General features: G+C 37.6%; 1 protein-coding gene across 2 annotated transcripts in view; it reads left to right on the plus strand.

Annotated features, from left to right (window-relative positions):
* The window catches only part of GRM8 (glutamate metabotropic receptor 8), a 763,463-nt gene that overhangs the window by 609,832 nt on the left and 135,628 nt on the right, over window positions 1–18,003 (plus strand). For both annotated transcript variants that reach the window (XM_086691127.1, XM_025929777.2), the window contains exon 7: window positions 14,261–14,397. In XM_086691127.1, the coding sequence (XP_086547253.1) occupies window positions 14,261–14,397 (137 nt within the window). The remainder of the gene's footprint in view (window positions 1–14,260; window positions 14,398–18,003) is intronic.

The following is an 18,003-nucleotide window of genomic DNA, read 5'->3' on the forward strand; positions in this document are numbered from 1 at the left end:
TTATCTGAAGAGTTAGTTAACATGAGTGCTTAATTGTTTTTTCTAAATCTCTAGGAATTTTTTTAATTTTTATCTTCCTTGGTGTTGTTTTAACTTTTCAATCTTTTTAAAGAGTAGATTTTAAGTTTTATTGAATAGTAGTTAGAGAATATGAATTAAGATTTATGATAATTATCCATATTTTATTTTGGGCAGAAATAATACTGTTGTAAATGTTTCATATGTATTTGAATGTACAATATCTTATTTAATAGTTATTGTTTTTATCTGTTTGATAGTCAGCTTCGGAAAGGGATATATGAAAGTCAGACCATACTTTTTAAATTTATGAGTTTTTTATTTACTTATATGTTTTACTGTTTCTTTTAATGATGCTCCAAATTGTTATGCATGCAGCATCAAATGGAAACACCTCTAATCACCATGGTAACATAGACAATTCACATCTATCACAGTGGCCTAATATACATTGACAGTTTGTGTAATTAGAGAAAATCAGGTCCATTATACATAAATGATGTGGTATCCTTTCTTTAATTCAATACACAAATTATTGTCAAAAGTGAGTAGCCCTCTCCTAATTTGATATTTTATCCATTTTTTAAGCACTTAGACGTCTGTTCCTATAGAGTTGTCTGTATTTGATTGGCTCATAGCAATTCTGCAAATATTAACAAAATATTAATTCTGAAATACATGGAAAGGTGGTACATTAATGATATTTCAGACTAAAACCTGAGATAAAAGAACAATTTGACAGTGAGCAAGAAATGAAGTAGTGACTCATCTGGTAAGAGGTGAATTTTAGCCTTATTTTACTCCTCCAAAAAATCTTCATGATGAAAAACTGAATAAGCTTCTTGGCTTAAAAATATGTGATCCTAATCCCAGACAGTTATAGCTTATAAACTGGGAATTCTGACAGAAGTTTGACTAATATAAAATCTAAAAATATACAGAAAAGCTGCTTTGGAGAACTGGGTTGAGGCAATTCTGTATATGACCCATTTTGTTTGGGTACATAAACCTATAGGCAGGATTCATATTCCCCAAGGGCATAATAACAAGGCTAAGTATAGCATTCAGTTAATTCACAGAATTACACAACAGTTGAAGCCCTTTTTTTTTTTTTTTAAATTTTTTTTTTCAACGTTTTTTATTTATTTTTGGGACAGAGAGAGACAGAGCATGAACGGGGGAGGGGCAAAGAGAGAGGGAGACACAGAATCGGAAACAGGCTCCAGGCTCCGAGCCATCAGCCCAGGGCCTGACGCGGGGCTCGAACTCACGGACCACGAGATCGTGACCTGGCTGAAGTCGGACGCTTAACCGACTGCGCCACCCAGGCGCCCCTGAAGCCCTTTCAATAGACCCTTCCTTTAAAGATATTTTTAAATGTGAATCTCTCCTTTTTCTTTTCTTTCATTCTTTTATCTATTACTTCTACGTGTCCTTCCTTCTGCTCCCTTACTCCCTGTTTTCCTCCCTCTCTCTCTTCTCTCTTTTTCTCTTTCTTCCTTTTGGCTCCCTGATTCATGATACATGCTCATTATTAATCTATGCAAGGTCCATTTTCATTTATTTAGTTAGTTGCTGCCTATTTCAAGGGAAGTAATAAGCATTTATGAAAATACTGTCCCGCCCCCCCCCCCCCCCCAAAGCTAGGATTTTGGCAAAAAGCTACACTCAAACATATATTACCGTCACCAACTTATCCCACACCCCCATCCCTCCTGAACAATCAATATTTCTACCTTTTAAAATGGGTTTGTCTTGCTTATATATTCCCAGATAGCACAACACTATAAGTTTTAATCATTTATACCTTTATAAAATATATTTTTGGTACTTACTTTTTCCACTTAATATTATTTTGCCAAAGTCCATCTATATTTATGATCGTCTCTGTAGTTCATTCATTTTGACTGTAGTATTATTTTCCATTGTGTGAATATTCCATATACCACAATTCATTCACTTTCTTGAGGGTATCTGGGGTGATTCCAGGTGAGTTCTACAAAACATTCAAGGAAGACATTATTACAATTTTATATAAACTCTTGCAGAGAATAGAGAAAAAGGGAATATTTTCTAGTTTATTCTCTGTGGCCAATATAAACCCGAAATCAAACTAAAAAGGACGTTCTAAGAAAAAAAATTACAGCTCCACCTCACTCATGAGTATGCATGTAAGGATTCTAAACAAAATATTCACTGATTGAATTCAACAGTTTGGAAAAAAAAATTGAAATCAAGTTGTATCTGTACCAAGTTTCCATGACATAATATTGAATATATATACATGTAACTCATTACAGTAACAAATTAAAAGAAAAAAAGATTATCACAAAAGTTGCACAAAAGACATGCCTAACATTAAAAGTGCATTCGTGATAAAATTATTAATACATTTATTATAATGAAAGGAAATTTCCTAAACTGATAAGAAGCACCTATAAAATGCCTAGATCAAACATAATCTTAAATGAGTAATGTGAGAAATATTCTTTAAAAAATGGGGGAAGTACGGGGCACCTGGGTGGCTCAGTTGGTTAAGCGTCTGACTCTGGCTCAGGTCATGACCTCTGGGTTCATAGGTTTGAGCCCCGCTTCATGCTCTGTGCAGACAGCTCAGAGCCTGGAGCCTGCTTCAAATTCTGTGTCTCCCTCTCACTCTGCCCCTCCCTCTCTCTCAATCTCCCTCTCTCTCTCAAAAATAAACATAAAAAAAAAAACCTCTTACCAAAAAAAAAAAAAAAAAAAAAAAATTAGAAGTACAAGAATGTTCACTATTGTCACTTCATGTCAAAATTGTTTTGAAGATCCCAGGTAGTGCAATAAGAAAAGGGTGGGGCAGAGTTGGAAGTATAAGCATTGTTAAGGGAAAAAGGAAATTATAACTGTTTGCAAATAACATAATACTTCACATAGAATTTTTTTAAATTTAGCTATAAATCCTTAGGTATAAAAACAGAGTTTTTCAGAGGTTTTTCAACCTAAAAACTATTTTAACATTTTGAACTGGATCGTTCTTGATTCTAGGTGGCTGTGCTGTGCATTGTAGGATGTTTAGTAGCACCCCTGGTCTCTTCCAGCTGTCACCCGTAGCACCTCTCCTCCAACTGCAACAACCAAAAATGTCTCCAGACATTGCCAAATGCCTTCAGTTGAGAACCTCTGGGCAAGATATGAGACTAATACAGAAAAAAAAAAATCAGCTGCCTCATATATACTAACAGCAAAGCAGTAGATAATATAAATTTAGTGGTATCATAGAATATTAATTACATAGGAGTAGATCTACAAAAGATGGTTAAGTGCTATGAAAGGGAAATGATAAGGCTATGTTAAAATTTACAAAAGAAGACCTAAACAACTAAGAGACAACTCATGTTCATGGATAGGAAAATATTCTAGAGATACTAAATTTTCCCCCGTTGATTTCTAGATTCCACATATTTTCCAGAAATCTAACCAGAATTGTTCATGGAACTTAAGATGGTTCTAAATTGTATGCAGAGGAGATGTCAGAACACTTCTGAGAAGAGAGAATAAGGAGTGCCGACCCGCCACACCAGCATCAGTCTTATTATGAAACTTTAGTCATTTATATAGTATGATATTAGGTCAAGACAGACAGATGAATTAATGGAGGAGGAGAGACGGACCAGAAAAAGACCCACTTCTCCATGTAACTTAGGTATATCCAGTCAATTGGAAAAGGAGAGTATTGCTAAAAACTGATTATCAATATACGGGAAAAGTGACATTTCCAGCTTCACCCCACCAATCATCTCTGGGTGGATTAACAATGCAAATGTGAGAAACAAAATTTTAAAAGTCGTAGTAGACGTTCTTAAAAATTGACAAATTTGCAAATTTTGGATCTAGATGGCAAAAGTATCTTTCTTTTCCAGCAACATTGGACTAGACAGTCAGAGACCTCCTCCTAGCACAGCAAATTTGAACAGGCAGGACTGTATGTACTCAAAAACTTCTCTTTCATAAATGTCTTCATCACTGTTAGAGATACAATGATTAATTAATAACATAATGGAATTTATGTGTACAAATAAGTATATATAAGGTATTAAATACTCCTGAAAAGAAACAATAAAGATCTTCAGTTGCTCAAGGTAAAGAAAGGTTTTCTGCGTCAGAATGAAAATATACTGAATTCAGAATATTGCAATACACTGGTTTGTTCCCAAATTCCCCTTAAGATGCATTTATCTTGCCTAATTATTACATTATCCTTTTCATCTTTTCCCTTTAAGCAAACATTTGATATTTTAATAGTTTCTGGCCACTTTTTTTTAAAGAGATTTTATTTAAACTTCCTAATTTGTCTGCTTCCCTGAGGTGAGTATCTCTAAATAATGGATCTTTTCTTATTTTGAAAGTTCAATAAGCTTATTTGAAGACTACCAAAGCAATTATAGATTGTATTTCTATTTCTCAAATAGTGTTCATTAATGATAATGACACTTTGCATTCTTAAAGCACCTTTAATGCAAGGATCTTAAAGACATTTCCACAAGAGAAAGTGCCATTGTCAGTTTAATTTCTTAATGAAAAATCAAGAAGGAAGGTTTGGCCGAGAGACTTAGAAATGCTATTCAGCCATGTTTCTTGTCCTATTTATTTCATACACCAAAATAATTAGTTAAAGAAAATAATTTTCAACACAAAAAATTGAAAGTAGGCATGTCTTTTTCATACTTTTCTATTTAGTTTTTATGAAAACATCCAATTGAGTGAGTACTTTAGCCAAGGTAAATGAACATGGAGGCTATACAGTGAAAATCTGGAGTATGGCTACACATTCTGGATTCCACCTTAATATTACACATGTGCACACTGCATTAATCAATATTAACTCTAAAGGAGAATCTGAAACAAGTTACTCATCCATGCCAATACCTTTGATATTCAGTTGTAAAAATCTGTATTGTCCTTAAAGCTTTTGTAGTGATATGAAGGGAAGCATTTATTTCCACATTTAACGTAGCATTAGTTATTCATTTAATAACTATTGACTGATAACCCACTTTTCTAGAAATGGTATATTTATAATTGCTATAAGAAATAGACTCACGCACTGTAATGGCTCAAAAAGGAGAGAGGTTTGTTTTTTAGCTGGATGAATGGGTTACTAGTGCAGACCTTCTCCAAGAACCCATGCAGGAATCCAGGCTGTTGCAAGCTCTGCCACCTTTAACCTGTAGCTTTCCTGGTTGCCCGGCATGGTATTTCCATTCTAGCCAGTCAGAGGGTGAAAAGATCATAGAAGACCACTCCAGAGGCTTTTAATGAGAGGCCAGAAGTATCACTTGTGTTCACATTCCATTGGCTGGAGCTAATCATTTGGCCATACCTAACTACAGGGAAGAGTGGAAATGTAGCCAAGCTACGTTCCCAAGAAAAAGAGAAAATGGATGTGGGCGCTCAGCCAACAGTCAGTGCTACACATATAGTAGTGAATATAATGTAAAAATGCTCCACAATCATGAAGCTTACAATCTAACAATATGTAAGTTAAACAAACCACATATTTATGATATTTGTAAGAGCTTTGAAGGAAATAAAGTGTGTAAGAGTGAGGGATAGGGAGAGGAAACAGGCTAATTGGGGTGTGGTGATCTGACAGAACATCTTGATGTGATATTTGATCTGGGTTATAAATGATGAGAAGGAACCAGTCGTGTAAAGATTCAAGTGGGAATAATATTGGAGAGAGAGAAAAAGAGAGAGGGTGAGAGACTGAGAGAGAAAGAAAGAGAGGAAACACAAAAGTCCCGAACTAAAGCAAACTTCATGTGTTTGGACAGAAAACCCAGTGTGGATGAAGTATAGAAGTGAGTAAGATTGGAGAAATAATAAGGCCTTCAAAGCCATGGTAAACATTTTGTGTTATACTCTAAGTGAAATGGGAAGCCACTACATGATTTTAAGAGGAGCTATATGATATGATTTGTGTTTCAGAATATCATCACCCTGGCTGCCAGGCAGAGACTGGGTTGTTTGAAATCCTGGATATGTTTTGGAGATAGAACCTGTTAAGCTTTTGTTTGTTTTTAGTACCAAAGCATTTTGGATCTTATTTTAGGATTTTATCTCCAGATCTGGCATCCACTGAGCCAGACTTTGGTGGATCCATGCCTCCTTAGGGGAGAAACTAGTCAAGGGGGTTCAGTTTAGTTCAAGTGGAGGCGAGCAGGATTCAGTGCATTTGAAGTTGAAATGGAGATCAGAAGAGTTCAGCAGTGTACTTCTCCAAAGCTTCGAGGGTTAGGGCAATGCCTGCTGAAATGACTTGTCTTTTAAAACTGTCCTGTTTGATATGGATGGCTATGGAACACTTGAAATATGACTAGTCTGAATTACAATGATCTGTAGGTATAAGGTATACACAGAGTTTTGATGATTTGCGATGTAAAAAAATGTGAAATACCTCATTAATATTCTTTATATTGGTTACATTTTGACATCATATTATTTTGCATATATTGGGTTACACAAAATGTATGATTGAAAATAATCTCATCATTTTTCTTCTACTTTTTTAAAACTTCTTTAAAGAACAGCTTTAGATTTCCAGAAACACTGGGCAGATAGTATAGATGGTTCTCATATTTCAGCCCCCCTATACACAGTTACTCCAATTATTATTATTTTATTATTATTATTATTTATTTTTGAGACAGAGACAGAGAGAGACAGAGCATGAGTGGGGAAAGGGTGAAGAGAGAGGGAGACACAGAATCCGAAGCAGGCTCCAGGCTCTGAGCTGTCAGCACAGAGCCCGACGCGGGGCTCATGAACTGCGAGATCATGACCTGAGCCGAAGTTGAATGCTCAACCGACTGAGCCACCCAGAGGCCCCCAGTTTCTCCAATTATTAACATTTTGTATTAGTATTGTACATTTGTTACAATTAATAAACCACTAATGATACATTGTTATTAATGAGAGCCCATACATTCATTCTTTCTGTTTTACAGTTAGGTAAGGGTTTTAACTTAGGTTTTGGCTTGATTGAATAGATGGGCAGTTGTTAGCTACTTACTAGGAGAGGAAAGACTGTGAAGGATATGTTTGGATGAAAAAGAATCAAATGTGTCTAGATGCATGAAGTTTAGGATTATTATCAAACAATCAATGGAGTTGGATAAGTCTGCAGTCAGGGATAGATGTATAAATTTGAGACTCATCAGTGGAGGTATGAGGTTAAATTTCAAATTAAAATTATGTGAAGGGGTGCCTCGGTAGCTCAGTCAGTTAAGCATCAGACTCTTGATTTCGGCTGAGGTCATGATCTCATCGTTCATGAGATTGAGCCCAACGTCCGGCCCTGTGCTGACAGTGCAGAGTTCTTGGGAGTTCTCTCTCTCTCTCTCTCTCTCTCTCTCTCTCTCTCTCTCAAAATAAATAAATAAACTTAAAAAATGGTGTGAAGAGTTAGCAGGAAATAAGACAATGGAGAGAGTGAAGACAACTCAGCTAAAAATTTCTGTTTTACAGTTAAGGAGAGTGGATAAATGAGGCAATAACGTCAATAATGGAGTTTTTGCTTGCCTTTTTTTTTTTTTTAAGATGAGAGCTATTAGAACTCATTTGTAAACTGAATGGAATACTATGGACAGTCTAAATCTGTTGATGTCAAAGGAAGAAAAGATATCTGTGTACGTGAAGGTGCATGGAGAGTGAGCCGTGAGGTCCTTGCACCAGGAGCAGGGCATGCCTGTGACTGGAGGGATGTGTCCTCAGTAGGAGGGAGGTTAATACGAGTGTAGATGCAGGTACCTCATAGGTTTTGTGGTGGATTTATGAGGGAGTTTTTGTCTGACTGCTGCTTTTCCTCAGTGAGAACGTATGAGACCAGCTGAAGTGACAAGGGGAGGGAGATGTTGGGTATGGGAGGCATGAAACAGTCTGTCATCCAGAGCAGGGAAGTGGACTCACTGGCAAAGTGTGGAAGGATTGCAGAACAATGTTGACTGAACACTTCAGATCTGAGGTCATGAATTTAAAGTAAGACCAGACAGCAGGTTGGGACTAGATGAAGCAAGTGAGGTGCCTAATGTGCAGCATTTAGGGAGGCACTCACTCTCATAGTTGTGCTTGAGGCTCCTGACCTGCCTCAGTCTAGTCGTGGCCTTGCCAGACATTAAAGCTTTATGATTTTCTCAAACAATATTCAGCTGCTTGAATATAGGTGAAGAAGTTATACAATTGAGTTCAATCATGATTGTGATTTGGCAGAGGAATAAAATTGGTTGGAAGGAGATCATAGAACCTGTGTGAGAATAAGAAGGAAGGGAAACTATCATGGGGGGGGGAGTATAATGACAAATTGGGTTGATAAATGAATCAATAAATTTAGGGGATCATAGAATTGTCACAGTGGGGGTGGAAGGTGGTATCCAGGGAGTGAAAATTGGGAGATGATGCAGTTCCTGGCAAGGACAACTTGTAGACTGTGATCATGATAGCGGGTGGTGAGATACATGACAGGGATGACCACTGGAAGTGAGGAATGCCTCCGCTAATGCAGAGGCCAGGATGCTGAGTCATCCAGGTGGATGACGAGACCACCAAGAATGATAACAAGAATAGGGATGGAAAAGGATACGGAGTCAGATCTAAAGTCTTCAATGAATAAAGGCTGACTGATATATGTAAGAGTAATATGACTGATTCCTAAATAATTAACATATAATATGATTCTAATTCAAAGGCATAGGTCTGTTTATTGATTGTAATAAATACTTGATAAAATAAATCAGATAAAGAAAAGGTGAGCATGAATAATTGAGATTCTGTTGAAAATTGCTATTTCATATGGCATTTTGGTCAATGACTTAAGTCTCACATATGCATTCTTTTAAGGGAGCCAAAGCTCACTAAATCAACTGATTTCATTTTTCACTTTCTCATTTTTTTCGTGCTTACCCGGTAGTGTAGGTTGTTATGAGAAGGAAAATGGATAAAGTTTTGTAGCAAGAGGGAGGAAGGAAAGTAATAAACATGACAATAAGCTGAGTGGCTTACACTTATAAATATATTTATGATATTTGCCCATAAAGACGAATGAATTATTCTTGCATTGCATTTGGCATTGTGGAAATAAGCTAATGTAGATCAAGGAAGCATAAGTGTAGGCAAAGGAACGGATAATGATGATGATGGCTTCCATTTATTGCACACCTATCGTGTGCCAGCCACGCATTAAGTGCTTTACATACATCATCTCATGTAACCCTCGTAATAACCCAGGGAGGTGGAGGTTATTATGCTCCCTTGATGGTTGAGAAAACAGATTTAGTGAGGGTAACTTGCCCAGATCACGCAGGTAATTGGCAGAGCCAGAAATCAAACTCAGTCCCCGAATCCCAAGCTTATAGTCTTCCCCAGAACAATGTTCAACAGAGCCAACATTTGCAAATAAAATCTTCATTGGATGTATCATTTTTTTCCTACAAAAACATATCGAAGTGCTTGATATGCCTAGTAATAAAAATAGATAGTTTTTTCCAATGCATTTCTTATTGAGCAGAAAATATTCCAGGAGATATATAGACTCTGAGAGTGGTACCTGACAAGTAAAAGTTACCTCACAGCTCCACATTGTTTGTTTCCATTTCTCTGCTAGTGCACATCACTTAAAAAGTTTTTTAAAAAATTAATACACTTAAAATTTTCTGAAATAACTAAGTCTAGGGGATGAAGTCTGGGAGATATATATCTAAATACATGTATATCTAAATATATTTCTTACCTGTGTTGTTGGTAAATCATAATAAAGTGATCGATGTATTGAGATCAATGTATTTGTCATTTAAAATTTTCTTCTGGACAAAATGCCAGCTGTTTCAGGGGTGGTCGGATTCATACAAAGGATATTTTAAATTTCTTCTTATAGAAATTAGTAAACAGCATGGCCCCTTGTAGCTATCAAAGGTGTTGTTGGTTACATAAACCGCAGAACCAGGGTAATCATCTGAGACGAGCCAATGTGTAATGGAATCATTCTTTCTGTGAAAGGGTTGAAGTAATTCAACTGCAAGCCTAGCCCCAGATCAGAAATCAGATTAGTAGAACAAGTTGCAAGAGTGGTTTCTAACATCAGACTGATAACAATGTGAAAGGGACTCATTTGGCCCCTTCCTTAGTGACTATAAAAGATGAGAAGTGACATACATGCATTTCATAATGGTATGAAGAGAGTAAGTATGGATTTACTTGGGATCATTAGTGAGGGTCTGATTTACGCTTTACTGTAATTTATTGATTGCTCACTCAGTATGAAGCACTGTATTTGGTTCAGAGCCTACAAAGATTAGAGATACACTCTGCCTTTGGAAGGCAGAGGGTCTACCCAGTGTTGAGCACATAACAGGCTCTCAGTAAATATATGTCGAATAAATGTTTTGAGTGGGTATGAGGGTGAATAGTAAAAGTGTGTGGAGTGTAGCGAGTGATATGTTAGAGCAGGATAGCATGCAAAGAGGCACTTGGGCTTTCGCTCCAGGTTTAGAAGATCAAGCTTCTTTAGGTGTGACCTTTGAGCCACATCTTGGAAGGAATTATATAGAGAAGGTATAGGAGGAAGGAGGAAGTGAATTTATGAATAATAACATGTACAAAGACAGGATGGTAAGAAGGAGCATGGTGAATTTAGAGAACTGGGTTTTAGGTATAGGTGGCATTCTGCTGAAAGAGGAGAACTAGTGGGGCACCCAGGTAGCGCAGTCAGTTAAGCGTCCAACTCTTGACCTAGGCTCAGGTCATGATCTCGTGATTTGTGAGTTCAAGCCCCACATCAGGCTCTGTGCTGATGGTGCAGAGACTGCTTGGGATTCTATCGCTCGTTCTCTCTGACTCTCTCTCTCTCTCTCTCTCTCAAAATAAATAAATGAACTTAAAAAATTTAAAAAAAAAGAAAAAGGAGAATTAAGATTAGTGAGGGTGACTTGAGGAAAGCCATATATGATCACTGAGAAGTTCCTATATTTTCATATGGGCACTGGATCTCATACACAGCATTTCCATAAAACCATAAAGGAGATAATAATTAATACTTATATAATACTGTGTACTAAATATTTTACATATTTTAACTCACTTTATCGGCACATAGTCCTCTGAGATAGGAAGCACTATTAGCCCATTTTAAAAATGAGACACATGAAATACAGGGAAATTAAGTAACTTACCTGAGATCATACATCTAATAAGTGACGGAGCTGAGGTTTGAACTCAGTGATCTGGCTCCAAACCCAACACTCCTAGCCATTTTAGTATATTACCTCTTAATACAATGTCAAGTTCAGTGTGGGTTGTTGTTAATGGTATTTGAAGTATTTCAGTGAGTCAATTATTATTTTTGTGATAATGCAGCTCTCATTTATTTGCTTTCTGATAGACTTTCTCAGGTTGGAGAAAAGAGATGTAGAAACAGCTGACGCACCAGGAATTATATGCAACTCAGAGTACATTCATGAGAACGTGTTACATGAGTGGCTTCCTTCTACCTTTGGTATCATCATGGTTAAAAAGATTGAGACTGCTGTTGTAGAAGATTGGAGGTCATTCAGTAAGGGGTGTAACATTGGGGATTTTAGTTAGAGAAGTCAAATAGTCCTTTATTCATGAAGAATATGGCATGATAACTTTTTGACGTGGTATATAGATGTCAGGAATTGTTGATGACGTTAGTGTGAAATCCATACAGATACGTATTTTTCCATCCAGGAATCTCTTTCCCATTTGAATTTCCATTATCCTCTGTCTAGATATCACTTAAAGAATTTTCAGCATCCTATCTATTCCTCTGCATTGGTGCATACTGGAAATACTGATGGGGTGAATAATAATCGTAATAATAGTACCTCATTACTCCATGCATTGTTCTGTGCACTTGACAGGTATTTGTTCATTTAATTCTTACAACACCTCTATGAGAAAAGTGTCACTATCACCTCCATTTTTCAGGTGAGGACACTAGGATTTAAGGGTTAACATGCTCAAGGTCACTAGGAGTTCTGTTTTGGTGACTTGAGGTCACTAGGAGTTCTGTGTTGGTGAGGAATGGCAAATGGGTTTCTGCTTGAGTGTCTAAGGAGTAGCTAAGATAGTACCAGTTGATTGGACAGCTCCTATTTTATTCCCCAATTCGTCGTTTCTTTCTTGATTTATATATAAAGCCATTTCCCATATGAATTAATAATAATAATTTAAATGCATACAGCTCTTCTAGGACTTCAACACATGCTCATGTTCATTGTTAAGTCCCCACGTGACACTGAATAGAAAGAGAGATACAAAGTCTTGGAAATAAATGGGGAGGTGGAGTTCGCATGGTCATGTAGCTCTTGACTCTCAGACTAGTGCTCTCTCCTCCATGCTATACCATCTCTTGTGGCCTTAGCAGTTTTGCAGATGCTAGGTATCTGTGATCCTATCAGAGATTTCATGCTGTGTCCAATTTTATGAACATTCCAGAGAACAGGAAATTGGACATCTCTCCATTAAATACTTGGAAAGTATCCTAATGGCTGCTGTGTGACTGTGGTTGTATTTATTTGCAACTTATTGTCTTAAGTCATCGATGTTGTTTGATAAGTTAAATGTTTTAGAATTTTGTGATTACTGGCATTTGTTAAAAATTCTGCAGGTAATGGGGCGCCTGGGTGGCGCAGTCGGTTAAGCCTCCGACTTCAGCCAGGTCACGATCTCGCGGTCCGTGAGTTCGAGCCCCGCGTCAGGCTCTGGGCTGATGGCTCGGAGCTTGGAGCCTGTTTCCGATGCTGTGTCTCCCTCTCTCTCTGCCCCTCCCCCGTTCATGCTCTGTTTCTCTCTGTCCCAAAAATAAATAAAAAACGTTGAAAAAAAATTTAAAAAAAAAATTCTGCAGGTAAAGAACTCATTATAAAATGGGAGTGTAGAGAGTTGATATATGTAATTATTTGTAGTGTATATTTTGGGAGAGAATAGGAAAAGAGATAGCGAGAAGGAGACACTTTCTAGCACAGCATAGAAATTAAATCCAATATGCTATGACAAGCAATTCAGGGAGAGAAGACAGGCACAAAGAAAAGGGATTGGTGTTAGGCGAATTTGTTGAGATAGCAACGAGTAATCCAACAAGATGAAGCAGGGAAATGGGCGAAGCTAAAAGCTGTTACAGAACAGGAAGTTCTATTCAGATTGTGAGGCTACTCAGAATAAGACATGGAAATAGCAATCCCTTTCTACTGTTTTTTTAAATACTTATTTATTTATTTTGAGAGACACAGAGAGAGAGAGAGAGAGAGAGCTAGAGAGAGCATGAGCATGGGAGGGGGAGAAAGAGGAGGAGGGAGAGAATTCCAAGCAGGCTCTGTGCTGCCAGGGCAGAGACCCAGGTGTGGCTCAATCTCACGAACCGTGAGATCATGACTGGAGCCAAAACCAAGAGTCGGTTGCTTAACTGACTCACCTGCCCAGGCTCCCCACCTTTCTCCTCTTAAAACCCGTGATTATGTAACACTTAATAAGTGGAAAAGGAAAAGTGAGCAGAAGCTATTAAGAGAAAAGTTGAAAACTTCTTAGAGAAACGAGAGTTTAGAATATACTAGATATCTTAAGTCCTGCTACCCTGCCCCGGTGAATTGGGGGAACTTTTACGATCCAGGACTTGCCAGCCATCACTGTCTTGCCCATTGAGAGGTTCCCAACGATGGCCCACACTGATATACTCTTGGGCAGAGGTAGCAGAAGCTTAGAAGAGAAATTGAATGGGGAACTGCTTCCGAGCGGAGTTCAGGCCAGACTGAAGCAAAACTCCAGGGAATTTGGCTAGGATGTTTTCCTGCCAGAGTTTGAGTTGCTGTTTGTAGTTCATGTTATATAGTAGGTGTTATGCTTCAGGACGTTTACACTCTTCTCTATTGACTGTCATTCTCTGTAGCGAGGATGGAATATTCAGCCTATCAACTTCTATTTATTTAACTGTTATGTACATTGCCTAACTTGGATACTCACCATTTACTTTCTAATGTGCATAATAAAGCATGTCTTCTCCCTGTATGTACATCTGGGCTTCTTTTTGTGTAGAAGATATTATGCTATCAAGAATGACCTTGTATGGATTACAATCTTTGTATCTCTTACTACACACAATATATTTTTATCTACCATTCTTTCTTAGAGAAAAATAAGCTCAGTGGGCTATCTTACTAAAACTTTATTAACATTGTTTTGTAAACATTTATAGGTAGTGCTGGGACACCTGTCACTTTTAATGAAAATGGAGATGCTCCTGGACGTTATGATATCTTCCAGTATCAAATAACCAACAAAAGTGCAGAATACAAAATCATTGGGCACTGGACCAATCAGCTTCATCTAAAAGTAAGTATCAATATAAATTTGCATTAATGGATATAATTCTCAGATAGGCAGGCTTTATTTTTAAGTTTATAATACAAATTTTGTTAGAATTGATTCTTATAATTAAGTTTTCAGAAAATGTGTGATTTTATCCTTCCTTCAACTTTGAAATGTTATGGAAAATCTTAAATGTCTGTAGAGAAGTCTAGTATCTATAGGGATTTAACGAAAGATCTCATTTCCTTTTAAGTGACTGTATTAGGGAAATTTTGTCCTTTTCTGAAAGACCCACTTGTTTACGTGTTGGTACACTCTGTGTGTGTGTGTGTGTGTGTGTGTGTGTGTGTGTGTGTGTGTGTGTTGTGGGGGGGAGGAATGACAGTGTGCCATGAATAAGTTTAGGCTTAAAAATAAGTGTATTTTACCTTTGCCACATCAGATATTGAGACCTTATGACCATGTCTGATTGATGGAAGTGAATCATGACCTATATTTACATTACCTCTTTGATTCACAACATCAGAGAAAGTTAATGTACCTACAGGTGATGGTCAGATCCTTTAACAGCCTTACGGGCTGCCTGCTGTCCCTACCTACCTGGCGTGCTATCAAGACCCAATGCCCACAGACTTGGCATTTCCTAGAAGTGGCCATGTGAGGAAAACTTGAAGAACTCAGCTTAAGCAGGGTCCCAGGGCCTGGGGGTGGTGCCGAAGGTGGCTGGGCATTTGCCTGCCCTGGTGTCACCAACACAGGGGGCTCTGTCTCCTACTGCTGGGTCTGGTGGGGATCTGGTGGGGGTGGCGTGTAGGATGGCTGTGGGGTGCAGGAGGTTCATCAGTTTTGCCTGGCTGGTGGCAGCCCTTCAGAGGGGCTTTCCTAGGGGAAGGGTCTGCGGGGACATTGGAGAGAGCTATGTGGTGCCAGCACCCACCAATTATAAGGGGCTCTGGAGCAGGAAGCCAATCCTGAACCTGAGAGATAAGGGGGGCCCAGAAAGGGAGCAGGACTGTTAGTGGCCGCATGGGGAGGGTGTTGGGGTGATTGGAATAGCATCTGTTCACCACTAGGTAAAGAATTATTTCACATTTTAACAGCCATGATGTGATAGCAGTGCATTGGCTTCTTCCAGTATAGAGAAATAAGGAACGTGCCCTATAGTCTCAGCTAAGGATTGGCATTCATTCATTGAGCATGTCTTTGACAACTGTAATATAGGACTATTTACAGGGACTTAGCGTTTCCTCTGTAGACAGTCAGGGACTTTGTAAATGCCTCAAATAAACTACAAACATATTCATGTACTGTCTTATTGTTCTAATATGTATTTCATTCTTTCCCATAATGAAAGTATCTCTTCTTGATCCTCAAAGCCATCATAACACTGTGAGAATTGAGTTTATTTCCTAAATGAACAATTAAGTTCATTTCCTAGCCATCCCTTACCCTAGCTAGAAGGTAAAAGCTTATGATGTACACGAGGGTGGAGATTATTCTTGTCTATATGTGTGTAACATGTTCACATGTGCTTTCTTGTGTTTGAACCCACTCAAAAGACATCGAGTTGGTAATTTTTAATACAGCTTTTTACTTCTGTATCTCCAAAGAGAGCTCCTTAAGTGGCATGCTTATGCAGCATCAGTCACCAAAGTTTTCAAAAAGGAAGCAGATGATGAGAAATAATAAAACTAGGATATTTATGATCTACTGTCTCTGAAATGACTTCCTGATAATTATCATGGTTTAGCTATCAATAATGCACAAAGACAGCTTATATTTCTAACTATTGTTGTGCTTTGTAAGACCACGTATCTGCAGTTAACTACATGCAGCAGCCTGAAGAAACCTTATCTACTGTTCCGTAACCCAAATTAACATATATTGAAGCATAGTTTTTATAAGTCTACAAGTCATTAATGCCAATCTGAAAATCAATAGATTTTTGTCAAAAGGTCTTTTGATAGTAAACCTATGTGAAATAAAATAATTAAACATGACAAAGAAAATTTGATATGGGTTAAAATAGGTTAGCTACTTTTTATCTGATATTTATTAATGCTAAACTGCCTATTACATTCTTATGACTAAGGATGTACATAGCAAAGTTCAATGGTTGAAAAATATGTCCACTATACTAACATACCTAAAACATTTACACAAAAAGTATATATACACACATCTCTCTATATATGTGCATGATATATTTGTTATAAAACTTCATATTGAATCTCAAGCTGTTCTTTAATGTACATTTAACAGTGCATGAGAGTTTTATGTTTATTATTGTGTAACTATTCATAAAATATATCAAAACAATTTGTAAGAGTTATTTCTTATGCATGATTATGACCATTTATAACTAGATAGGAGTACCAGCTTTACTGAAACAGAGAGAATGTATCTCTGAGAAGAAAAGTAAGTAAATTAGACTGTGGGGAGAGGTTGTAAGTTAGGGTTGACTTCTGGAGTATAGCAGGACAAATTGTTTCCCCTTGGATCAGTGACCTGTTTGAAGCCCGAGTAGGGGGTGCTTGGAAAGTGACCAGTTTATTAAAGTCCTGCTTGGACATTAGTCAAGGCATCAAACAAATGCTTTGCTTCAGTTTTATCACCTGTAAAATGAACACATTAGTAGCCCCTGTTTTGTATGGCTGTAATAAGAATTTAATGAAATAATATAATGAAGCATTTAGTCCAGGACTTGGCACACATGAAATCCATAAACATTACCTATACTTAATCCAGTGTCTCATGATTCTACATGGCCAGTGGGAGATATGGTAATCGATGTGAGTAAAACACTGCTCATTACAGAGGCACTTGAATTTGCTTTAGAAAGTTATGAGAGAATCTCTTCATCAAAATGCTGACCATTTGTCTCCATAGCCCAGTGTTTCTTCTTATCTTTATTATTGGCCTTAATACTTTAGAAAATCTATCTACACTTAAAAAGTAACCTTTAAGTGAGATAAATACAAACTTTCTATATGGTAGCATATGGCCAGGTAATGTCAGCTAAGCAATTGTTTTTTGAATGGACTTGATAAATTCATTCTGTGCACATACACTGGGCTAAGTTTTGGGACTAGAGTGAATATGTAGTTCTCAGGGTGCTCATAGCCTGGAAGGATAGACCAGCACTCAAACCAACAATGCCAGCGTAGTGAGGCAGGTGCATGGATGAAGGTGTGTGCAGTGTCTCCAAGCAGCAGCCCAGGGAGACTTTCCTAATCCAGCCTGGCTGCCGATGACGGATGTGTTGAGGGCCAGGGGAGGATACTCTCCCCTGTGTCCTCCCATCTCTCCTTAATCTGTTAAACCAGATTTACAGTAGATTTTACACTCTGAGCTGTAAGCATTTATCAGTCAGTTATTGGATGGAATTCTGCTTCAAGGAGCCAGTTTTTCTGGCTGAATTCAAGCATGGGATGATTTTGTACACAGCCTGTGTACGATGAAGCATGTATGAATGTGACAGATTTGCCCTGAATGTACCTTAGTGGAGTGAAAGAATTTTTTAAACAAGTAGGTTATTTTTTTTTCTTTTTCCTGGAAAATTATGAGGTGTTTTATTTCCTCAAAAGCATTGTCTTTATTGTTCCAAATATTATTGCTTCTTTTTCTTTA

The sequence above is a fragment of the Puma concolor genome, chromosome A2, assembly GCF_028749965.1.
Source record: "Puma concolor isolate L17-30 chromosome A2, mPumCon1.1.hap2, whole genome shotgun sequence".
In the NCBI taxonomy this organism is placed as follows: domain Eukaryota; kingdom Metazoa; phylum Chordata; class Mammalia; order Carnivora; family Felidae; genus Puma; species Puma concolor.